Source organism: Podarcis cretensis (genome assembly GCF_951804945.1).
Source record: "Podarcis cretensis genome assembly, chromosome: 10".
Lineage (NCBI taxonomy): Eukaryota > Metazoa > Chordata > Lepidosauria > Squamata > Lacertidae > Podarcis > Podarcis cretensis.
Window position 1 is genome coordinate 46122413 of NC_137179.1, and position 26611 is coordinate 46149023.

Below are 26611 nucleotides of genomic sequence, written 5' to 3' on the forward strand. Positions count from 1 at the left end.
TTTCATAAAAATGCACTTTATTTTTCTTCAATACAAGGTAACTTCTTTTGCAGTTTAAAGACCAATAAATGGATGGACATCAAATTCCTAATAGTTGCCTAAAGACTGGAAGGAAAGGTAATTTAATTTAAAATATATGGAAGTGAAAAGAATTTTGACAAGCCAAAGTTTGAGATGGAGTTGGCATTTTTAAAAATAAAAAATCACATATACTAATGTGAATGGACACCCGCTTCTTACCTTCTGAAGACATTTGAGTGTCCAGAAACTCAACACTACCAAGATGTTCTTTGAGCCTTCAGGTATTAGAAAGCCATTGCCCATTAAAAAAAAGGTTTGCTTGCACACCAATAAACCTAAAACCTGTAATGTAAGCAACTGTTTACAAACTATAGCAAATGGTATTATTATTCTTTATTTGCGAGTACACATTTGGTCAAAACATAATGTAGTGAGACCCAACCAAAATCATGTAAAAATCTTTAAGGGAACATAGTTGTTCCACAGGCACTCTGGAAAATAAAACACTGACAAAAATGAATTTTAAATGCAATACACTTGCAATGAATAAACGTAAACCACTGTATTACACTTATAAAGTCAATCAGAAAAAAACCCATTAATGTGAAATTCATTTCCAAAGAAGAGTGTACAACATGCTACTCTCAGTGGTGACTTGGGTTAGTATTTTAGCTGAAAGTTTTGAAAATGATGCTTAGCATGTTCAAGTACTGAAGTGAGAAACTGTCCCTAATGTGGTGTCAGAAAACTCACCCATTTAATGCTACTTGTATAAGACGAGATCACAGATGTGCCCAGACGTGTTTTAGTGCTAGATCCTCTTCCATTACAGCCAAATAGAATTTGGATGCTGAATAGGCTTTTGGATACAAGGGATGTCTCTAACACCAGTCATACTCAGAGAAGATTCATTGACATCAATGAACATTACTGATTTTTGGTCCATTAATTTGCAATGGGCCTACTCTTGAGTAGAGCTTTGGTTGGATACAACACAAAGTTTCTCAGCTGACAGAAACTAGATCACCTGATGATGGTTGACTAAACCTGGTTTTCAACTGGATATTGAGCCAAAAAGGCTTGAAAGCTAAGCTATTTAAATAGTACACAGTACATTATTATGGGCAGTGGCATTCTTTTTGTTTCAAGTTAAAAGCTGACAACTACAAAGAGAGAGAGAGCAGCTTGAAATGAGATTCATGGATTCTAGGATATGTATGTGATTGCTTCTGTGTGTGTATAAAATTATAAGGAGCATTAAAGTCCAATATATAAAATACTCCTAACATGTTAAAGCATCTTGCTTGTTTTCTCCCTTCTAAAAATCAGGTTTTTAATAATTTTCTTATTTTCAAAAACTCCAGTCTATTCTACTAACATGTTTCTCAGATTACTAAAAACTATGAATATTTCAAACATTAGAAAATTGTAAATTTTACAGAGGATGCTTAATGCTGTACCTTTTTAAAGCTGCATTTTAAGGCTATATGTTCTCTGCATCATTGAAGACCTACCAAGTAAACAGTGTGACTAAGATCCTATATATAAAACTTGGAAAAGTTTGCTTAAACTGTACATGAGTGAAAAATGAAAGCTTGTCCAATATTTACATGGATTTTTTAACTGAAGTCAATCAATACACAGGACATTTAAAGCTTGACTTTCATGTTATTGGAGAAAGCACTCAAATATACAACTAAATAGACAGCGAATAGTCAAAAGTTATTTTGGTTTGCAGTGCCAGTTGTAATTTCTAGTTAGTATCAGAAATAGCAACTTCTGCAACACTGCAGAACATTGCAAACTTATATTACAATACCACTGTGGGCAGATGTCAGCACAACTATCCAGGAGGAGGCCACCAGTGAGATAATTTATTTTAAAATAGCTATTAATGCTATCACTTTTATCTATTAAAACCTATATACAGATTATTAAGTACCTCCTGAAATTTATTTACATTTTCTTAACAGAAACAGATTTAATATAGCTACCAAAGCCCACTGCAGTAGCAACCAAGACACTACTCAGATTTTAGTTTACTATCTGGTAACTATTTACAATATTATTTCATCAGGAGCATTGTTTATCAGGCTAGAGATAAATGCACAAACTTCTTTCTAGAGATTATCACAAGTAAAATGCTTTCACTTTTTTTGTCTAAACATCTTTGGACTCCTTTTTAAAAAAATTACTGAGAAAACTGAGAAGAGTTCTTGATAAAACAAGTTTTACTCACAAGACAACTACTATGACTCTTTACTACTTACACAAGTTAAATGTTCAGCCTACACATATCAAAAAGTTATTTCATGGTTTGACTTTTGGCAGCTCCATTGCCAGCAATGGAAATCGCTATAGGAGAAAATGTAAGACAATGAATACACAACAGTATCTCCGGGGTTCATACAGAAAGCTAAATTATGACTTTAAATTATTTTAATTTTGGTTACTGAATATTTGAAATTACTACTCAAATAGCATTTGCACGCCTAACTTACCTGTTTTTCCTCCATCTTGAGCCATTTCCAGTACAATTTAATCCAGATTGTCTGCCCACATCCCAGCTAGTTAAAAGCAATACTACATTGGATTCCCTAGAGTTGGAACAACCACCCCAACATGGACATACAATAGCAAGGTACTGCAGCAACATCCAATTTCCTGATTATCTGGAGTTATCCATAGACAGAACTCACATTCATCCCTGCACAAAGCAAACAACCCCAATGTATACATTATCAGGTTTCGTAGGACTAAAAAAGTCATGCTGATATTTTGCTTCACTTCACTTTGATTTCTGTGTATAATCAAACCCAAGAGTAAAATGAATTTAGGCGTTATTGTCAGATAAACAAGTTGTGTAAAGCATTGTGGGTTCAAAATAATATTTCAAAGTAAGCCCAACATCTCACATAAGAAACGTGGTAAATTAGGAAATCTATTAACAAAGCATGAATGGACCATAAGAAAACTTTCAGTGTACAAAATGGCTAATAGTTAAAATAACCATCTACTCCAGTTATTAAACACAAGTCAAACAATATTGGCCAGGAAAGAGTAAATCAGCTGCATTGACCTGAGCTCTGCAAATGTCAAGCGGATTCTTTCAACTATATAAATCTTTAGTTGTATTGGGATACAGCCTTTGAGACGGTAACTTGAGTGCTTCCATGTTTAGTAAGACACAAACAGTGTGATTTTATATATGTCTCTAAGGTCTGACTGATACACTGTGTCTTTGTTATACAGTTAAAATATTTTATATGTACACCTAAATAAGTAAAGTGGGAATGTGACAAACATGTTTGTAAACACATCTATTACACAAGTGCACTGGCTAGGAAGTTGGGATTGGTCACGGTTCTGTTAAGGGTATGCTTGATGGTAAACTTGAGTTTGATATTAAAACATGTAAAGTCGTCTTCATTTAATTTAATACCCAAGTATTCGTATACCACAAGTAATTTTACTGAGTATTACATGTCATAATGCTTCAAATATTTGATCAACAAACTTTTAAAACTATAACTGAAATAATTAGAAAGTAGGCAGGAACTAGCAAAATTTGGAAAAAAATATTTTTAAAAGAAAACAGTCTACAATCAAGCAACATGTGCTAAACCTATGATTAAAATGTGCTCTCTTTAGTTTGTGGGGTGCATTAGATCACAAACTATTTGTTAGGGCAAATTATTACACTATTAGTTATACAAGGGATATGTATGCATTTTCTTTTTATGGACAGGGAATTTTGTTGCTCAAAAAAACTTATTTGAAATCTTGATTATTATTTTTAAGGAGAAACATTTTCTTCAGTTACTTAACTGGCATATATATCTAGGTACAGAACGACTAGTGTTCTAGAGGCAGGACACAGCATTAGCACTAAAAACTGTAAATTATTGCAGCATTATTTAAAAGTGGCCAATTGTATGCTTGAACAAAGTATTGAGTGTTGCATATTGCAACAGACAGGCTTCAGTAAACCAGAATTCAACTTCAGACTTCATATTCTTTAAAGAAAGTTCAGTCTATTTGAATTATTACAGAATGTTATTCTACAGTTTTTACAGATCTGCGCACCTTTCAGCAAATTCACAAGCCATCTATGCAAAAAAGCTACAAATTAAAATGTAACCATTATTCTAGTATCAATATCAAGTGTTTGACAACTGCTAATCATTCAGCAAATACAACAAGTTGATGCATATGCAAAAAATATGCTATGTTTTGTTAGAGACATTGTTATAACACCATTAAATATTGCTGAACACAAGACGCTCCCTGAGGTGTAAACATCAAATAACTTGGAACAGCTTTACACATCAGCCCCATTAAACAGTTTATTACAACACTACATCTATTGTAATCAGATTGATGCTCTTTACAGACATTATCATTTGAACATTTAAACAAGAACTACTATAAAAACAAGCATTTACTAGACTTTTTTCAATTGCTTGCACATTTTAATTGTCAAATGTATATAACCAGTAATAAAGTTGCAAAAAGCTATACGTTTTAAATCACACAGGTTCCTTCAAATAAAACAGCTAAGCAACATAAAAAGGTAAGAGAGCTACTGGTTACCATGTATGCAGATTTGCCTTATTCAGATCTATTCCTGTTCATTTTATCCATGAATCTTTACAGGCTCTGTTCGATCACAAGAAGCAAACTGCTGGACAAGCCTCTTTCCGTGAAGTTAAGTTTCTTGTCTGGTGAGGTGTTCCTCTTCCTTCAGCTGTAATGTGTCAAAATTTGTGATGTAGATTTTGCTACGTCCCACAGCAAACAAAAAATGTTGGTTTAACTATACATACACAAATCGTGCGCCAATTTCAGCATAATGGAAATGTAAATAATGAGACCGCTGCTACTGGCTCGAAAATAATCTAAACTACAGCTTTCAAGAAAGTAGTCCAAAAATTTACAGCAATGCAGAAAAAATTAATCATAGGCAGCATTCAGATGTCATGCTAAATCATTAGTTCAGTATGACATGAAAGTGTCTAGGTGAGCCTTAGACATGCATTTCTCCACTGGGAATAAGAGTTCAGAAGAGTTCACTTCCACCTTTACTTAACCAGTTTTACCATTTCACCCTAACACACTTAACTACAATTGTTTCACACTGGCTTGTTTCAAAAAAGCCAATGGAAAACCATAATTTGTCAGTTTGGATAGAATGGCAACTGTGCTAAGCAAAAGTGGAAACCTTTACATTTCCCCTTCTGACCATATGGTAGGGATTGGGGGGGGGAGAGTGTGCATGGGCCTGAGGCTTGCCTAGATTTATTCACATCACACTGAAGTGTGGTTTAGTTTGGCACCCAAGCACAGCCATTGATAACTACAGAAAATGTTCCGTTTTACAAAAGTAGTAAAGAGGAACATTTCCCCTGCTCAAAAATAAGAAAAAAAACAAAGAATAATGCGGTAGCCAAATTGGTGTATTACATTAGTTTTAGCTGATTTGTAAAAGCATAAATGAAGCTATGCAACAGCTAAATAGCACACACAAAAACGTAAGCCAGAACTTTATCACAAAAATAAATTGTTACATTGATCTCACCCTTTTGTCCACATTCAGTATTGAATAACTAGTGGAAGCCAGAGAGGCAGCAAATAACAGATTCATATACTCAAATATAAATGTGAAAAAAATGAGGGGGGTATGGCTCAGTTTGGTGCATGGCTGGAGGTAATGGGTGACCAGCTTTTACTTGGTTAGAATCTCCATGAGGATGTTTATAACCAACAGCCACATTAGTGATTGCCATTCTTTGGAATGTTTAGACCAGTTCAAATACTGTCACCTTTTATGGCAAGAGATCTGTACAATTTCATCCTGTAACTATTAGTGTCTTTCTGTGCTTTGGAAGAGACATTGATGAAGTTTTCATGGGATGAAAGCTACACTAAAATCAATGACCAGGATCCAAAAAGCTATTTTAGGCAAACCCAAGGGCTTCTTTATACATTTTTTTAAAAAAAACACTTTGAGCTGCAGACCTCATGTTATATAACACAAACATTTTTGAAATCTCCCTGTTTCCAAAGAAACTTGCCCCAGTGCACAAAGTGAAGGGATGGTGATGTGGAGGCAGGAACCCAAGTTCAAAGCCACCTTTCAGAGTTCTTTGGATCCTGGCCAATAAGATTAAAGGAAGCTCCACACTTTCTAAAATTGACATTACTGCTGCATATACTACCACCATTACTCTTAGGAAACAAAGTACAGTCATGCCTTGGTTTTTAAACAGAATGCATTCCGGAAGTCTGTTCGACTTCTGAAATGTTCGGAAACCAAGGCGTGGCTTCCGATTGGCTGCAGGAACATCCTGCAGCCAATCGGAAGTCGCGCCGCACATTCAGCTTCCGAGGCAAAGTTCACAAACTGGAACACCTACTTCCAGGTTTGTGACGTTTGACTTCCAAGTTGTTTGTGAACTAAGCTGTTCAAAAACCAGGGTACGACTGTATGGATAACATACCTGCATCTCCAATTACCCATATCTGTGCATCAGAGAACCCTAGTTCAATCAGGGTTTCCTTAGATGCAGGTTAATACATGCATACTGGAAAGCAAGTAGTGCCTACAGCAGTCATGCCTGCAGAGCCTTCCTTAAGAACATTATGCCAAAGATATGAGGAGGGGTAAACAGTTACGTATTAAAAACCATCACGTTGAAGAATCAGAACTACTTATGTAAAAACCACAGTAAATAGATAATAGCTCATATGCACAAACATTACTCAGATAACTTTAAACATACATTTTCCATTCCCAACTTTATTTAGAAGCTAGCTCCACTAATTTCAATGGTGCTTACACCCAAGTAAGAGTGCAGCCTTAAACTCTACACACTCTTCCTCAGTGGTAAGCCATGCTGAACCCAATGGAACATACTTCCAAGAAATGGGTTTAGGATAATGCAAAACTTTTAATAACTATAACGCAGTAAGTAATTTTTCAGTGGTTCACATCTATTTCCAAAAGTTTTTAAAATAGCTTAAAATCAAATTTGCAAAGAAGCACATCAATAAGTCATTTCAAATTCAGGCATATTAATATAGTCAGAACATATAGCAGTATGCAGCTGTCATAAGGTCACCCTTGGGGGGGGGGAAACTATTTAGATTAGAAAACAAATTTATGATAATAATAAGAACTTCAGAAGTTTTCCTCTTCCCACATACTGTTTTTAATAAAGTCTAGGCTATATAACTAATCAATATGCAGGATTAGGATAATTTCTTTAGTTTCTCAAGTATTCAGTAATGACTAAGTATTCTGCTTTTTGACATCACCAAATCCTTAGTTCTTTTAAAGCTGACTTTTAACAGTAAGGTGAATCATATTGTTCTTCAGTAGCAGCCAACTGAAAAACAAGTTGGTAGTGCACTTCAGTTTCAGAAGAGTGAAATGACAGCTGCAAAACTGCATACTGGGATTTCCCACTCTTGCAACACTCTTATATTCTGTTGGTATTAAGTGTCTTTACTGCTTCTAAAGGAATTCTGAACAGGAAAAAAGAATGTCATTGTTGTACCATAATGTGCTATGTGTCTGTAGCAGTTTTCATATGAGACAGTAAATACATTTTTAAATGACTGTCAATACAATAAATTTTAGGTTTCATTATGTGGAAAGTATCTTAGGGATTATCATGAATTGATACACATTCTGTTCTTTAAAAGTATTTTAACATAAATAGGTTAGTGAAGACTTACTGAATTCCATTGCAGTAATCTATAATAGCTACACCAAAATGAATGGTATAATACAAAATAGGCTACAAGCATAAATTCTTTTTGCAGTGATTTAGACAAGGAGTTAATAGCTTTACATGAATATTGCTATTCAGTGAAGTTGTTCTAGTTTCCTGTTAAAATTATAAAAAGCACCAATAACTTGATTTTTAATATGAGTTTTGTAGGAAACCAGTCTCCTTTCTTCACAAAGTATTGTCTTGTGTCTAAAAATCAAATTATAAATTTGAATTATAGAACATTTTAATTTACATTTTAATTGGGTGAATGTGTTCACAAGGTAACTTTTTCTCTGGTGTGATATGCAGATAGAAGCTGTAAAAGCAATGACCTTTTTGCTATTCAAAGGGATGTGCAATTAACATCACTAAACAGCAATAAAACCCTAGCTACTCCTTTGAGTACCCAAGCAATCCTTATTACTAAATCACCTCAGTGAAGATATAAAAATAAGCTTGGTTTAGGAACTGGAAGTAAGATCACATGCATCTCCTCACCCCTCCCAGCCAATTCCTTGTCTTACATCAATCCACCCCCCCTCACTGTAATCTACGTTAGCAATGACCATTTGTAACCTAGGTAAATGAATCATCCTTGTGCTCCAAAAGTCACCTGAGAACACTGATTAAATTAGGTTGTCAAAAATGAGTTGAAGAGTGTCCCCTGCACTAGCAACATTCTAGGTCTGTAGGCCAAATACCGAGAAGAGGCAGGGGAAAATTCATGCAAGGTGAAGGGCACTGATGGCCCACACACAACCCCTAAACCTAGTTTATTTTTATATCTGCAGGAGAATGAATTTCCCTTTTACCTTATTCACTAAGTTCAAAGTCCATATCTGTAAATCGAACTTCATACAAAAGAGACTAACATTCATATTATAACACAAGAACTTCGGCTTGTATCCAATGCTACACCAGCGGTGTTCTGCTGGCACAATGGAACTTCTACTTCTCCTCAACCCCCAATCTGCTCTGGTGGGTTCCCTAACTCTCCAGATATGAGTTTGAGGATGGGTGGGTGGGCATAGAGGGGACAAGTTAGAAAGAGAGACTTTGTTGTGTGACAGAAGTCCATTGCACCAGCAGAGCTGCAGCGCTGGACGCAAATCTTATTTTTCAATCATACACTGATGCAACAACTTGAAATTGCAAGTCAATATTCTGTGACTCTTTAGGTTTGCACTTTTATTTACAACAAGCTATTTTTCTAATAACTAGTCTTTCATATTTTGGCATCTCTCCCCCTGCAACTATTGTGCTTAATATGTGTATCAGTCTAACCCTAACACTCAACAGCATCTTAGGGGTGTATGGGGAAATGCATTCAACCAACTCCCCAGCTGCTTAAGCTTTCATAAAACCATATTATTACTCAATTTATTAACTAGACACAGGGAAAAAATTAACTAGGCACAGTAAAAACTATCAATTTAGTGTTGTGTGTTCCAAGTGAAAAAATGTGCTAATCTGCCTAATAAATTTGGATCACAATTCTGAAGCTACTTCCACTTACTCTAGTAACAGGAATTTTGCAGATTTGTAGCATTACAATACATTTAGTCAGAAATGCACATTATTTAAACCCTTAGTAGTGACAACCCAGTTCAATGCACAAAAATACTCTCATTAAGGGTTTGCTATAAAAGCCATTTTCCCTTTTGCATATGTCACAATTTAGTTATAGTCTATTTTATATATGTATGTTCACACTGAGGCATGACAAAGACTAGTAAAACTCAGACTGCAACAAGTAAAATGGTGAATACACAAGTTTCTTTGTTAAAAAAAAACACACACAATTTGTTCTCAAACCACAATAAACAAGAGTTTCAGGCCAGGTCACTTCCCAAATAAGGTTTCCCAACAACTTCAATACCCTGCCATCACAAAAATTAAGCCACTTCAAACTAGAAAGGATTGAGGATCTTCAATACAGCTTCTTGTACATCTACTGAACAAAGTAATTTGTACTAACTAACAATTATGAAAAACAGACAATGAGGAAACTGGATTTTCATGAAGCCCATAACACAAACTTAACAGCAAATTTTAACACGTTGGGGATTATGCACTATACCAGCAAGTACTTATTTATTTCACAATTAACACTAAAAATTTGTCAGAAATGGTAGGTGGTTTTATCTGCATTATTTACTGAATTATTTACTGTGCAAATGCAATTTGCAACCTATGAGCTCCAAATAGCAGCAGTGCAATCAATACTATAAATAAATGTGTTACAGCAAAAATGATGTTTAACCATATGGCCTCCTACAATGAATTTCAAAAAACAATATGAGTTTCAAATACAAATAGCAACATGTATTTTAGGAATGAAGATTTTTTAAACCAAGGAAAATATATAAAACTAGTCCTTACAGAAAGTAATTAACTTCCTCATAATATTGTTGTATTCATTTGACACACAACATATAATTGCCCTACTTCAATGCCTTAATGTGTATAGAGTGTATGCACAGTGCAAAGTGGGACTGGAGTGTTGTGACCTTCACTGCTTGTTTTTGAGAGGCTGGGATCTCACAGATTTGACCTATGGGCTTAGATTTCATACCTGCATAATGTCCAATGAGTGGATGAAAGGCGGGCTCAGGAAGGGTAAACCATGTTCACAAACACTACATATTTTCAACACACATCACAGGGTGTGAACAGGAGCATTCACTCAATTACCTCTCATGAACACAGACTTGTAACAGTATTTTTTCAGTATTCTTACTACACATATAAAAGACAGCTTGTGAACACACTTAAAAAAGAACAACAAATCACTTTTTATACAAACCGGCCTCTTGGTTGGCACACTAAAACAACTCTTAGCATTTGAAGAGTTTTGCTTATGGTGGTTTGAGAACAGAATACAGAAAAGTGTTATGTCAAAAAAGGGGCTCAAACTCAACATACAGGTCAATCAACATTAGGGTGCTTCATTCTTTTTCAATTCCATACCAATCTACTTTGACTTTAATAACCACAAATTAACAAATAGTATGTAGCATTTAGACTTCTAAAAACTGACAGTTTAGCTGATGTATTATTTTATCAATCATTATGAATTTCCTACAGAAGAGCACTTGCTTAGGATAAAGCATGAGATCAGTATGTACCTTATCGCATGTGATTATTTTGTTTTCATGTCTGAAGCTGTCCTAAGATTGTTACTGTTCTATCGCTACACATTCAAACTTTGCTGCTAACGTTTGCTCTAAATATGACCCAACACAAACATGTTCATGATCTGCTTGTGGTTTGCACATAAGTTGCCGAAATTTCTAGCAGATCAGTACAAGAAAATAGGTACATCTGAAAATATTCACAATTTTCTTGTACTTTTATATTGACATTATACAAAAGACGTAACAAAAAATGATAAGAGTTTCATGAACACGTTCAAAATAACCCAGTAGCTAGAAAGATGTTGTCAATTCACACATCATGAAGTATAAGCATATTAAAGGAAGAGAAACCCCACTATGGGATCATTCAGTGCACCAATCAATAACCACCAAACAAGAAGGATGGAATGGTACATCTGATTTCAGAGATTCAGCTCATCTGTATGAATATACTAAAGTGAGGGTGACAATGGATTGGATCCAAAATATTGTGAGGAAAAACAACATGCATTTGCACTGTTCCATGGACTTTCTTGCAAAAGTAGTGAAAAACTTCTCACAGTGCTCCCCAATGTGACTGATCAGAATATCTGACTGTTCCACTACAGATAAAATTTAGTGAATTGCTACAAATATTCAACAATAAATTCTACTTTGGGTTGGATCTGGAGAAATGTGTAAATAATGGGGCTGGTGGAAGATGACCCCCCCACCTTCTGCAACCCCCCACCCCAGGCTCCCCTGCCAGTTGTGGGATATTATGCAATGGAATAGATTGTGGCCTGGGGGACAGAGAGGAAAGAGGGAGCCCAGTAATCTGGGCAGAAGTAACCTTCATAAGAAAGAGCTCCCACTTACAAAGTCATCTCTGCCTGCTTTTTGGACATTCCTTCTTTGGTCCCAGCTTGTCATGCTAGAACTCACCCCATTAAGTGATGACCCCTTCCCACAAGGGGTGGGGTGGAAGCTTCCACCAGCTATGATACATGGACATTTCTCTGGATTCAACCCTTCATAAACTACCTTCACATCATTCACCAATTCAACAAATAATAGGGAGAAAAGTTATGTCATTCTGCTGCTGGAAGCACAGCATATCTACTTAAATCTTTAGTCACTAGAGAACACGGACAATAGTTCATCAGATTATAGCAATAAAGTGACTAGTCTGCACAACAGTGTCTAGGTTTAAAGGGGCATAGATGTGGGTAAAAATCAAATTATGATTTTTAAATTGTCACCTTTACAACGTTATAAAAGTATAATCTTTAAGACAGTGTAATGAAATTTTAGATGAACATACAAATTGGAATGGAAAATTGTATCTCTCACACAAGTAGTGAAAAATAAACCTTATAAGCTTAACTGTGTGTTTGTGTGTGTGTCTATAAAAGTAAATTAAGCTAACTGTTCTATGGTCACCTCAGAATATGACTGTTTCTTCAACTTTCTTTATATTAATTTTGCACCATATAGCACAGTTTGTAAAAGTACAATAAGTACATGAAATTTAAAGCTTTGCCCAAAATAAACATCTACAAGAGAACACAGGTTTTACTTTACAGAAACAAAAGACCATTTTAAGAAACAGATTTTTTTTTTTACAGTGATGTGATTAAAACACAACACTTCATTTAAATCCTATCTCCTTTTAGCAGACATTTTGCATCCCAATTCCTTTTCAAATCAAAATCAAATACTGGTTATTTTGTTATGGGACAAATTTGACTTATATCCATGTGTGTAGTGTACGAGTACACAAACATGAAAATGTAGCTATTCTAAAACAAAACCCAACACTGCTTTAGTGTTTTAAACATTCCACAGTTCTTCAATCACCCTCACAATACCCTGGTAGTCATGCAAATTAATTCCTCCAGAGTTAAAAGATTGGGACATAAAATTTTATGCTTAGAAATGATGGTGTATACTGGTCTGTGACTGTGAAAGGGCACAAAATATTTTAGACCAATTATAAAACTTATTCAAAACTATTGTTTCCCTTGTAGCTGACACCTAGGCCAGGATCCAAAGCTATACTTTAGAAGCCTAATGGAATGGGCAGGCCAGTGGGATTTTTGTTTTTGTTTTTTAAAGCAAACCACCCATACCATAAAATGGGCTTGCCATATCACATTAGGTGGCTACTGCAACAAGAAAAAAAATCAAAGCTACTCCCCCTTGGAAATTCATTAGTCTTTTTCTTTGAATCTTGGTACTAGGCTTTCCAATAAAAACAATACAAAACAGCTAGAACTTCATTCAATATCTATTAATTTGAATATGCAACTGTATAACCTGCATTCTGGAAACCAGCGTTAAGAGGAACAGGAAACCCTAGCGTAACAGCCACACCTAAGGTCTGAATACTTGTGGGTTTGATGTATATTGTGGGCAACTGAAAATGGGCTATGATCCATGTGTTAAATAATCCATAAAGTTGAGATATACAGGAATTTAGGTACCAATTACACAATTTGTGTATTTCCTCTGACTATGATTAATATAAAACAAAGGCCAAATGCTTGGATTAAAGCAATTTAAAATAGACTTGTGGCCTAACTATGTGATTCTGTTTCAAATAATGCAGCACCTCATAGGACTATATACTAGATTCCACTATCAGTGCAATGTCACAACATGTTGCACTACAAGAGTGGCGGCAATTTACCCCGGTCACTAGTGCCATCAAAAACCTTCCCAGTAGCCACCTTTGGCATGTTGTTACCATGCAAAGATATATGTAGGCAAGACCACTGTGCTAAATGGTACCCCAAAGCCTGAAAGAAAGTTCATGTAAATTTGAACTGCTAAATTTAATGAGTACCAGGCTGCCATTAAAACAGCAAAATCACACAAACACATTTCACACACCAGAAGGTATTTCTTCAGTTAGCAAAAGGAGGGGGAGAGAAGAGAAATGACAAGATATTAACACTTACCTGAATATAACATCAATATCAGGAAAGTGTTCAATATAACATACCATAAACCTTTATTCTATAAAACTATAAAAAGTTTTTTAAAGCATCATTAAAACATGAATATACCTACCTCTTAACGATGACGATACTCTCGTTCTCTATCGCGCTCTCTGTCACGGTCTCTATCACGATCACGATGTCTCTCACGTTCACGGCTTCTTTCCCGGTAATAATCATCATGACGATCTCTGCTACGAGATTTGTGGCGCCGGCTCTTCTCTCTTGATCTGCTGTGGTCTCTCTCTCTTGATCGCTCACGTCTTCTAAAAGGAATTACTTCATTAATTCTCTCAAATTGCAACATTTTGCTGCAATAAACACAACACACTGAATTTGTTTGCTTCCTTTGGTATGAAGAACCCTGTCTCGATACAAAGAAATTGTTTAGATGAACTTTGGCAATTAGGTTCACTGTGATATTATCATTAAGTAATAGTTCTGCTGCTAATGTTGTTTATATGATTTCATGACTTTTATTCTATTTTTGTCTTTTAAATCTCGAAGCTACATTAGGAGCCTTTGCAAAGCCAAAAGGCAGGACAGAAAATTCCTTTAATGAGTGTGGTACAGGTGTTCAGAATTGAAATTTATTCCATTCCAAGTCCAACTGATGTTCAAGATAATGGAATTTCTATGCTTTTTCTACTCTTAACCTTCCTACCACTATTGTAATTTGAGTCCCTCCTTGATAAAAGTCACTTTAAGAACTTACAATGGTTTTTTCAACAGTTTAATTAGGTTTTAAGATACTGTGAAGTTGTTCAACCTTCCAATTACACCTGCATTTTCCTAACCATGAAATTAAGCTTTACAAAAACTAGAGCTATATCAAGTTAATTATTTTAAGTGATATCCAAGTCACACACTGAATAGACCCACTAAAATCCATAGACTTAAGTACATTGAATGACTTAACTAGGCCCATTCCCTAATATAGCCCCACAACTCTTATCTGGAACTTTACCCAAAACTTTCCCCCATTTTTATACAAAAGGTTTACCTTGACCCAGAACCATAAGACTTGGACTCAATTCCATGGAGGCAATCTTGCAGAGAGCTAATAAGTACTTTGCAACGATCATCAGCAGATACTTTGGACTGTTTAATTAATGAAATTGCAGTCACCAAGGTTTCTATAGCACTTCCATACTCCGCTGAAAATTGATAAAACAATGTGAATGAACAGTTTAATTAATCCTTAACATCAGAATATCCCTTCCCATTGTCCAGCCTTCTTCAACTGTTTCAAACATAGATTGTTCCACTTCATACTGACCTGGTCCGCACATTTCAATAAGCCACAGTTTAAAAACAAACTATGGTTTAATGTGAACAAGTAGTGTGTGAGTTCATGCCATTCAAAAGTTCCCATGACACCCTTCCCCTACTTCCCCAACTGCCATGCCACAGACAAAACAAACTAGACTGTTTTGACTTGTCACATTGCCTAAACTTGGGCTCATGATTTGCTTCTCTCTGAATAAACCACAAGCAACATGACAAGCCAAACACTTGCTTGTTTCATCTGTGGTGCAGTAGTAGCAAAAGTGGAAAAGAGGAATGCCACAGGAACTTTTGAGCAGCGTGTACCAGCATGCTGCTTGTTCATATTAAACCACAGTTTCAAACAATGGTTTAATGTGATGGGTGAGGTAGACTACTATAGCAGGAGGCTAATATGACGAAATAGTCCTCCATACAGTATGTGACCATCTACATTAGAAAAAATAGAATGGAAAAGTGTTCTTGCTCTAGCATTTTCACGATATACTACTTTTCTCTGTGTACTTCGTTTTTTGGTAGGGGAGCATTCAATTATGTAGGCCCCACATTCAGTCAGAAGTGGTATAAACCACACATTTACTGCTGTTTGAAGGATCTAGGCACACGCTCTATATTAGACCTTTCCAATTCCAAAATGAAGTGCTCAGGTGGCATTCATAACTAAAGTAAGTTACAATAATGTCAATAATCAGCAAAAGAAAGCAAAGCTACAAAGCAGCTACAGAAAAATAGCCCATAAAGCTAAGAAAAGTATTATTTTAAGCAACAGATAGTTAAAAGTGTGCTGAAAGCGTAATCTTTTAGCTGATGGCAGAACACTAAGATAAGGGAGAGAAATTAACGTCCAATGGCTGTGAATTCACTTTCTGGTTGCCACAACAGAAAAAGGCCGGTCATGTGCTCCCAACACCTATATTTTAGAAAGTGGAAACACACAGAAGGCCTCATCAGATTATTTTAGTGGATAGGCATATGTATGTATGCATGCATGCAGAGAAAGTCCTAGATATCACATCAGACAATCATAAAGAAAATATACTGACCAGCACTTGCATCTGATACAGCTCTTGAAATGGCACTGCTAGAGATAGCTCTGTTTCTATTCATGATTTCTTCAAATTCTGCTTCACTTAAAGGCGTCCTTGCAGCATCTATTTCTCTGCAAACACACACAAGTTCAAAACATTTACCTCCAGCGAGTTAGGGAAGTACAACTGTTTTAACAATTCTAGTATGCAATTTTAAGCAAAACAACAAATCAGAGGAAGCTTTTTCTAAACCAAGATATTTACAATGCAAAACCTGCAGGCTAGAGAGAAAAAGTACACTACCACAGCAGCAACAACTCTGTTATTAGTGTGAAATGTCAGATAATCTACTTATGTTCTGCTTTCCATCTTCAGAAAGCTCCAACAGATAGTTACAAATCTGTCAAGCATGTATATGTATCACTGAGGCAGAGAGATCTGTAGCCTGCTCAAATCAGTAAATGAGTCTTTCAAAGAGTTCTGTCCTCAACATATACTCTAATCTGTCATAGTGAACATAATGAATAAATGTTGCCAAGCATTAAGAATGCTCTGTTCTCTAAAGATATTCATGCTTTTAACATAAGCATAATGTGCCAGTAGTTAACTATTTACTTAACTGAAGTTAGTGACAGAAATATACTTATTCTGCTTATACCCCCTTGAGCTCTGCAACATCTGCCAGTCTCTGCTTTAAACAGAACATCTGGAGAATGACAACAAGACTAGAGAAGGCCTTTCTCCTTCTACAGGCACCTCTACTATGCCTCAGGATGTACCACCCAACTTACTCCTCCAGTTTCTTTTTGGCACACACTACTCTAGATAATGTAATATATTTGACTGAAGCTAGAAAGGAAGTCATGCCTTAGGATGAGATTTTAATCTTTGCTGGTGGTAACCAGTTGCTGTTCACCTGCTGATGGAAGACATCTGCCAGATGAATGGGAAGGAAATTATATCAGCCAGTCTTCAATTCCCCAACCCTCTGGAGCAGATGGGGAGGCAGCAGCTCTAAGGAATAAGGAGGAATAGCCAAAAGTTGCCTCTCTTCCTGTTCTGCTGATGGATACCTCCGATCAGCAGGGGAACACCAACTGGACTACGTTCTCCATATTCCTTCCAGCACTATAAAATTATATGGCTTTACGTGCTTTTAAGAAATGTTTTCTTGCGAGTGTTAGTTCTTTTGGTAGAAAGAAAATGCAGAATGATAAGCAATGCTATCCTCTTAAGAGCAAGAAGTGGATCAAGATCCTATAGCTGATTTAGCATAAGAGGAAATGTCTAAAAATTCATACCTCCCTGCGTTTTGAGTATTATTTTTCGTTTGTCTCCAATACAATGGCATATGTAATTGTTCTCTTATGGGCATGTTATTTCCAGTGAAACGCCTATGATATATAATTGACAATTTAAATATAGTTATGGACTGTAGTTGAGATCATCATAAAAATATTGGACATTATGTGCAGAGATTCTACTTCTGCTTTCAACCCCCTCAGCCCTCCCTTGTTTATTAGAGTATTATCTTGATATACAAAATATTAAAAAGTTTGGTTTTATAAACTATGGGTTCTCAGCATAGTCTTCCAAGTTATTATGCCAAATGCTCTAAATTTCTAAAAAGCTGAATGATAACATTTTAAATTTTAGACAGTAATTCCATGAACCAATTAACAAAGCTAGAAACAATGTTCTCAAGTAAAAGACTAGGAAGGTTATTTGACAAAAAAATTATCCCAACAAAGCCTCTGTTATATGCCACAACATGCAAGTAGATTCTTATATATCACAATCTATAAATGTCTAAAAATGTGGTATAACATGAACATAAGACAAACAGCAACAAAGGGAAATTAGCAGCAAAGGGTAAGCCAACATGAGTTTATTATGTAAGTCTGGAAAAGAAAAGGTGGATGTAGACAACTGATACAGCAGCTGACGTAAGGTCATCATGGGATTTCTAAGCATTTCACCCATAATGATAACTCGCAAGTTGAGTGAAGACACAGAATTTAACTATCTCCTGAATAAAACTTGATCAACAATCAGGGCTCCTCTTTCAGTTAAAAAACAACTCAATGATTCCTCATATTGTCTGCCATCTGATATGGTTGTCTGAATCCATCAGAGTAGTCATACAAAGATTACTCTAGGTCACTGGAGTTGCATGGAAGATGTAGGATAAGCAGAAAGTAAAGCAGGACATCTCAAGCTGACGCACAGAGTGTTTTCTTATTAGAGACCAAAATTTGTTCATTTAAAAAAACATACATTTATATTAATCTTTACACTGTGATTTACTTTAAAGGAATTAAATTGCAACTTTCAGCTGGTGAAGAAAACTTGAGTAGCTGAACATTAAAAAGTTAATTATACATACACATACACACACAGGTATGGGGAGCTTACAAATGTAGCATTTGTTTAAAGACATAAAAGAAGCCACCAATAAAAACAAAATAAAACAAATACTGTACATAGCTGATGGACATGAGGAAGGTCTAAGTACTGTTTTTAAAACACTGGTTCTCAAACTATGCAGTCACCCATACCCCTTGGGAGTTCACAAAACACCTGCAGCGGAGAACATAGGATTGGATCTGAAGCCTTCTTTCCTTTGTCAGTCAAGATGTTGGTAGGTTAAATATCCTTTAGCAAAGGATACATTTTGCACTGGATTTGTGAGCATGATTTGGCAAAAGCTGCTGCTATGTTCCAATGATGCTTTCTTGGAGTGTAGCTTTAGGATGTACAATCATATAGTCATACCTTGGAAGCTGAACAGAATCCTTGGAAGTTGAACAGAATCCGTTCGACTTCCAAAATGTTCAGAAACCAAAGTGTAGCTTCTGATTGGCTGCAGGAAACTCCAGAAGCCACGGAAGGCCTGTTGGATGTTCGGGTTCACTCACTTCTGAGTTTGTGGCGTTTGGGAGCTAAAATGTCTGAGTACCAAGGCGTTTGGGATCCAAGGTACGACTGTATATTGTTCTATTCTGTTTCCTAATGCCTGGGTTGTTCTCCACTTCACAGTTCTTTGCACACAGCAGCAAGCTATGTACACTGCAGCAATCAATTATCTCTATACGGTCTGTTGTGGAACTGATGGTTTTTGGGACCCTAGAAAGCATGCATTCATAAGAGGGGAGCCAAGCTCAAAACATTTAAGGAAAACTGGTTTAATGTTATTCCCACATTTGAGAAACACTTTTCTGATGTAACCTTACTTCCTTGAAGGAAATCAAGCCTCCTTATTAAGACTCTTGAAGCGTTTTTAAAGAGAAATAAAGATGCTATCAATGAGGAAAGCAACTCACCTGCCTGGTGGACCATAATCACCTCTGTCATAAGGTGGAGGCCGGCCATATGGGTCTGAAGGTGGTGGACCACGGCTGTCTGATGTAGGTATGCCACTGTTGGCTGGCGGGGGGAAGAAAGCTGGATTCACGTGTGGAGCTGGTGGGGGAGCACCTGGTGGAGGCCCAGGTAAGTGAGGAGGAGGAGCCAATGTCAGGGGTGGCCCTAGCGGACCAGGTGGACGAGGGGGGAAAGGACCTGGAGGTGGAGGAGGGCCCTGTTGTGGGGGTGGAGGACCTGGTGGAGGACCATAGCCTGGAACTGGAGGTGGAGGGCCAGGGGGAAGTGGGCCCAGTGGAGGTTGACCAAAGGGTTGCCCTGGAAACAGAACTGGAGGAGGGGGACGGTCACCACGATTAGGGGGACCCGTTAGTGGAGGAGGTAGAACCTGGCCAGGTGGAGGAGGACCTGGAGGGCCTGGAGGACCTAGGGGTGGACGTGGAGGTGTCTGTCCAGCTAAATGGGAAGGAAGAAAGAAAAAATAATGCCTTCTTCTACTTCTAGCAAAACTTTCTCCAAATTTACAGAAACATTTGTAAAGAGTATTGAGAAAGCTTACTGACATATGGATATGAGTATTAAATATAACAAGAATCCACATGTTATCAAATAATCCGGCAATTCTCATGGTGGAAAGGTAAGAGGTGTCATCTACCCCAGATACTTGTATTCCACAACACGCCAATGCTAAAAACTACCATAGGTTTCTAATGTTTTACAATAAAGCTTATAAGTTTTGAGTATAGACTTAGGGGAGAGATGAATGTCCAATGAAAACATCCAATATTTCAGCAACAATTATCAACAGAACTAACACTATACACTTGTGGTTCTGTTTTATTATAGTGTTCTTTTATACTGTGTGTTTTAACTTAAGTTTTTTTTATTCAGTATAGAATGTATGTCAATATAAAATAATCCTACTGTCCAGAAACGAAGTGCAATAACTGGCAAATCAGATTTCAATATCTTCAACTATACATAAAGGCAGCAATGTATAACACAAAACATTTTACCTGGAAAAGGTGGTGGGGGTCCTCCTGGTCCAGCTGGTCCAGGAAATCTATCCCCTCCTGGAAGGGCGCCTGGAAAACGACCCCTCCCTCTGTTACTTGGTGGAAACGATGCCCGTGAACTGCCTCCAGGAGGACCAGCTTTGCCTTCACCAGACATCTGGCCTGACTGTGTAGCTGAAAGAAGAAAACAAAAGTGTTCAATATAAAACACTTGGCTTATTTTTATGCTGTTCTTATATTATCAATGTGATGTTTCAAATGTATAGGAACTCAAATTAGCTGGCATCATTCATGTTTTTATCACTAAAAAAATAAGTAGTACTTATTTCCATGTCTTTCTACAATATTCTTAAAAAGTCTACAGAATCTATAGTTTGAGTAGTGTTATTTCATTTCAGTAAACCAAGCCTTAGTCAGCAGATTCTCAGCACTTAATAGCCAAACACAAACACATCCACAATTGCAAAATGGTAATTTTTCCATCCAAAACATGCTCTTTCACTTCACTGTGAGTAGCTGGGAGCAACACTTACTTTTTCTGGACTGCAGCTCAAATTGACTCAGAAACTGCTTATTACAAGGAGTAACAACAGGATTTTGACCATGCAATTCTCGTTTAGGCAACAGATCCATTAGTTTTTTGGAAGATGCCTCAGATCCCACACCTACAAGAGCAAACCTGGAAAAAAAATAGACGGGGGAATTATGTATGGTGGTGATGGGGCCCTAAGAAAGCATCACTCAACTGAAATGTTTTACAATAAGACTTAAGAGTCAGTTTCTGATTCAAGAATTACCTAATACCCCTACTCCCATATAAGCCAACTGTAATAGGCTACCACACATTTCCTAATAATTTACTCTGTGAAGTGTAACCCTCATTTACTATTAGCAAGACACCCCAAACCTTCTAGCAAACCAGCTTTCATTTTTGTCTCTTAAGCCTGCTTTCATGCCGTACTCAGAACCAGTTGCTTCACCAATTCCTTTTCTTGACCAACACAGTCTCAACTTCCTTTATGGTCTGTCCAGTTAAACTCACTACTCCTCCCTTAAATCTTGTTCTAATCCTGTCCCATCTTCTTAAGCTACATTCTCTCAAGGGAAAAAAAAAGTGTCCTGTACAGCCTGTCACACTGTAGAACAGAAATGGGAATGATGTTGAATTTAAACAAAAATCTTACCCCTTAGATTGGCCGTTAGCTCGGTTTTCAAAAAATTTTATCTCCAAAATATCATTTACACCAAGTGAATGAACTGCTTCAGTTAAATCTTCATCTGTGGTCCACTGGAAAATATTTGTAATTGAAATCTCATTTCTGAACATAATAGCAAAAACGAAATAGAAGCAAAGCCACATCCAAAAAACCATTCATTATCACTTTTCCACTGCACTATTCAAGGGAACAGATAATACAGCAGATGCTAAGTGCATCTGATGCATACAATATAAAAGCTTTTTTTAAGCTAAGTTGGTCTGACTTATTGTTTTCTAAAGTTACTGGAAAGATTACTAATGCTCAGTGATATAATTCAGCAAATTATGTTTAAAATAAGCAACGAATTTGTTAATTTACATAGACTTTAAGAAGCAGTGATTACAAACTCAAAAGTCCACTTTACAGTCATTACCTATAGCAAAAGGGGAAGGGTCACAGCTCAGTGGTAGACAATGCAAAACTTTCAGGTAGGACTGGGAAACATGTCTGTCTGAAGCCTCTGAGGGCTGCACCTAGTCCAGACAATAGTGAACTAGATAGGTCAATGGTCTGAGTTAATGCAGTTTCTTATAATTCCTATTGCAGCAATAACTAGTGGAACACTTACCCAAGTAAGATTCCCAATGTACAATGCAATTCTCTTTCCTGTATATGTGTAGACAACATTTGGTGCTGATCCTTTGCCTACATCATCTCCAACAGATGGTGGGAGAGAGTCCATATAATCACGATCCTCTGGAGCATCACCGTTATTGGCAGATGGAGAGATGACGTCGTCATACAGATCTATTTGATCATGCCCACCATACTCAGCCTCCTAGAAGACAGGGGTCATTGAATGTCATACTTTTAGTTCATTTTTTCTGGAGAGGCTTGAATAGAACTTTATTTATTTATTTATTTATTTATTTATTTAATGGTATTTATATACCATACCTTCATAATATTTATTCCAGTGTAGTATATATTACATTTAAAAAAACAGTAAAATGTTCAACAATTAAAAATACCAATTTACAAATACAAGTAAAATATTAATTAACAAAGAGTGAAAACTTCATTTCCAGTGTTTAAAAAACACAGCACCTTGAACCTAAAGGTAACTGAAGTCAACAAAACAGTACTAAACCAAAAGAATTAAATCTATTAATACAATGAATCTCCTACTCATCGCAAAAACCAAGATAGCCTAACAGAATTGCTCAAAAAATTACACAGAATTCTAGTTTATAGTTCATTACATATGTCAAAGAGGCCATTGCATTAAAAGGTGTTAGTTACTAAAGCACCACTGTAATCTTTTATTCATTTTTCACAGGCTCAATGTGGCTTACACCAATTTCATCAAATATCTTTCTCTGGCCTCCAGAGGGCTCAATCTGAGAAACTTGTATCTAAGAGCCCAACTACACAGGATGATTTTCCCTAAGTTTTTGGGGTTTTTACAAAGTAGCCAAAAGTAGCTTTAAACCTTGGTAGAAGACTTGAAGGCATCATTCTCTGCCAATGGCTTGCTAACTCAAAAATTATTCACCAGTTTGCTCTTTTGCTCACAGCAGAAAAGTATAGTGGACCCATTTTTTCTCCCAAATATATGAGGAAACAGCACGCACACACCCACCTACACACTCCCCTCCTCATTCCATTATTGTCATGACTACTTTCTAATTTTTGGTGAACTGCAGTTTGCTAAGTGTGATGAGACAGATAACAAAGAGACCTATTATGTCTGCAATAGTGTAAATGAGAGGTGTAGATGCTACAACAGATGCAAATGTGTGCAGTGAACTTCAAAAACAATGTTCAATTTGCATTTCAATTTAGACAGCCAGATTACTTGACGATGACACATGAATACAGTATAGCATCCACACTGAGCAACAAATACACATACACCTCCTGCACAGATTTTTTTGGGGGTGGGGGAACAATTTATATGTACCTCCACATTACCATATGTCCATAAAGAAAGCTATGTAACCCTTTCTTTACAGAATTAAAAATAGTGAGACCACAAAGTTGAGCTTTCTATGTGATGGCGCCTACATCATGAAATGCTTTCCACATAAATTTTTTTGCTCGTCTCTCCTTTCTTCTGCCACCAAGTAAAAGTGGCTTTTTCAAAGTGCATTTCTTGGTGCCTGAACGGATTAATTTTCAACTACTATATTGCTTTTAGTTAGCCAATGAAGTTTTAGCTGGCTGAGTTTGTACAGTTTTATTAATATTTTATACATAATAGTTATTTTGATTTAAATTATGTACTACTTCAAGTGATTGACAGCACAGAATGTATTACCAAATTAAAAACAGAGAAATAGAATTGCAGTACTATACACTTCTAGAACTTCTAAAAGGGTGTTTCGTCTCCTCACATATAAACAGGTGTCATAAATTGACTATAAACCTAGATTTATAAATTTTAAGAAGAAGCAAAGCTATGTCCCCTCCAGCACATCATTTTTACATTTAAAAAAGCGCTCCAGGAGTTTGAGAGCCAAGGTCAGGTATGAGGATCCAGAAGCCTTCACAAGTATTAGAAACTCCCCAATTCAGACATTTGCCCTCCAATTCACGAAGGATTTTAACCTGTGTATTGCTGACACACTGGAGGGATCAGACTTTTCAGTGTCCCCTTGCTTCTCCTCACATTTGTTTCTACCTGAGGAGTCTGAACACATAAATAAGGCCAAGGACTCCAATCCAATGGAGTACAGTGGTGCCTCGCAAGACGAAAATAATCCGTTCCACAAGTCTCTTCGTCTAGCGGTTTTTTCATCTTGCGAAGCATCCCTATTAGCGGCTTAGCGCTATTAGCGGCTAAGAAAAAGGGGGGGGGAAGGAAAAAAACTTGCAAGACGTTTTTGTCTTGCGAAGCAAGCCCATAGGGAAATTCGTCTTGCGAAGCGCCTCGAAAAACGGAAAACCTTTCGTCTAGCGGGTTTTTCGTCTTGCGAGGCATTCGTATTGCGGGGCACCACTGTATGTCAGTTCCACAAGTTCAGAACACTAGTTCACCTACACTCCCTTCAGGTCTTCAGTACATATAGAAGGAGGGGGAAGGAACAGATGCACTTGCCCTATGACCCACCACCTGGGTTGTATGTTTCCATCAAAAACTCCATGAGTTGGATGGTGATTGACTGATGTAGGGAGCCTCCTGTCCCCACAGAGGCTTCCTGCACATTTTAGAACTCTGGATTTTCCAGGGTTCTAAATAACACAGGAAGCCTCAAGGAGGACAGGGGGCTCCCCACTTTGAACAGAGCAACTGGAATGCAAATAGGGGGCAGACCTAGCCTATTCATCCATGTAGTGCCCCTCCCTTTACTAAACACAACTACAGTACCTGTAATAACATGAAAAGATCAGCCTTTGAATGCAGATACTCAAGTTACTTTTCCCTTTTCCCCTTTAGTACAATTAGTTTCACCAGTTAACTTTTTTAATCCATCACCAGCAGAAATGAAAACTAAAAAGAGTTTGAAACATCATTGAAATATGGGAGAAAGCAAAGAATATGCTTTTAAAAGAAGGCATAAGAACTACTCCAAAAGAAATAGCATAGAAATGCATTCTAGGAACACTTCCTTGCTCAATGTGAGTCTTTTCAAAATCTCCACAATACTCTTTTGAGACTACATAAGAGAATAAGGACAAAAATGGGTGAACAGATGACTACGCAGAATGGTGGAAGCTAAACCAAACCTTCCAGCATCAAATAGCATACTCAGTGAACTGGATGCTTCTCCACACTGACTGGCAAAACAGTTCCGGGACAGAAACAATGCTCTACTTTTTGGTCTTTCTGCCCCATTTCTCATAGACTGCACAGGAATAAAAGCCTCTGCCATTTTCTAAGCTTGTAAAAAACATACCCATATAGCCTTCAACAACCTGTGCAAACGGAGCTATTAAATGTTGAAAACGCAACGTCTGCCGTCTCGTCACGCGTGTTGATCAGGAAACTGAAAAGAGGCGCGAAGGGAGGCTGTGCCGCGAAGCACCTTTCGAGGGAACTGCTTCCCCTCTCCCTCGGCTTCTCGTAAGCCTCATCTCCGGCGCTCCGACCGAGCCTCCCCGAAGGAGGATAAACATCTTGTCACGCCTCCCCGTCGCAGCCTCCTCCTGGGGGAAGCGGCTGCTGCTTGTGCTGGAGCCGCTGGGCTCCAGGCTCCCCCCTCCTCCTCCTCCGCCTCCCGAGGGGGGAAAGTGGGCAACAACCAACAGCGCTGCAGGAGGCTCCGTCTCCGGGCTCATTGTTTTCCAGCGCCTGAGGCCTCGCAGGGGAAGGAGAGGAGGCGGCGGTGACGCGCACTCAAAGCTAGGCCGCGCCCCCTCCCTCGGCCCTTCTCTTCTTCCACACGAGCTCCCCCCCCCCCGCCGCGCGCCAGGCGGGAAAGCGGCAGAGGCCTCTCGGCGAGCGCCGCAGACAACAATGGCGGCGGCTTCCCTCCGCTGGGCCGAGGCCTGCAGCCAGCGCAGCCACTCAGAGCCTCCCTCTCTCTCCCTCCCTCACAGCCCAGCCAGGCCTCCCCGCCGGCCTCCTCCTCGGCCCCCGGAGCCTCTCTACCTGGTTGAATTCCTCTCCCACATCGGCGTAGATATCTATGTGGTCCACGCCGTCCGCCATATTCCGCCTCCTCCTCCTCCCCGCCTCCCCGCCGCGGCCGAAAGCCCCGCCCGGCTCTACAGCTGCCGCAGCCTGCCGCCGCCGCCGCCGCCGCCACAGAGGAGGGGGCTTAGCGCAGGGAGCGACGCGAGACGTCACTTCCGGACG

General features: G+C 37.9%; 1 protein-coding gene across 6 annotated transcripts; it reads right to left on the reverse strand.

Annotated features, from left to right (window-relative positions):
* On the reverse strand, positions 1-26564 carry CPSF6 (cleavage and polyadenylation specific factor 6; the record flags this gene model as incomplete). Of its 6 annotated transcripts, none has more annotated exons than XM_079994243.1 (11): positions 26405-26564; positions 22439-22648; positions 21796-21899; positions 21145-21290; positions 20612-20785; positions 19556-20051; positions 17534-17626; positions 16248-16363; positions 14921-15074; positions 13991-14183; positions 1-4768 (listed from the first exon to the last, which is right to left on the reverse strand). In XM_079994243.1, exons 1-10 carry the CDS (start codon positions 26462-26464, stop codon positions 13994-13996), a joined length of 1743 nt encoding a protein of 580 aa, XP_079850369.1. In that variant the 5' UTR covers positions 26465-26564. The 6 variants fall into 6 exon arrangements, with proteins under 6 accessions (XP_079850369.1, XP_079850370.1, XP_079850371.1 ...); XM_079994244.1 differs by having other exon boundaries at positions 1-4802; XM_079994245.1 differs by having other exon boundaries at positions 13991-14180; positions 26405-26563.
* Between the last annotated feature and the right edge of the window lie 47 nt (positions 26565-26611).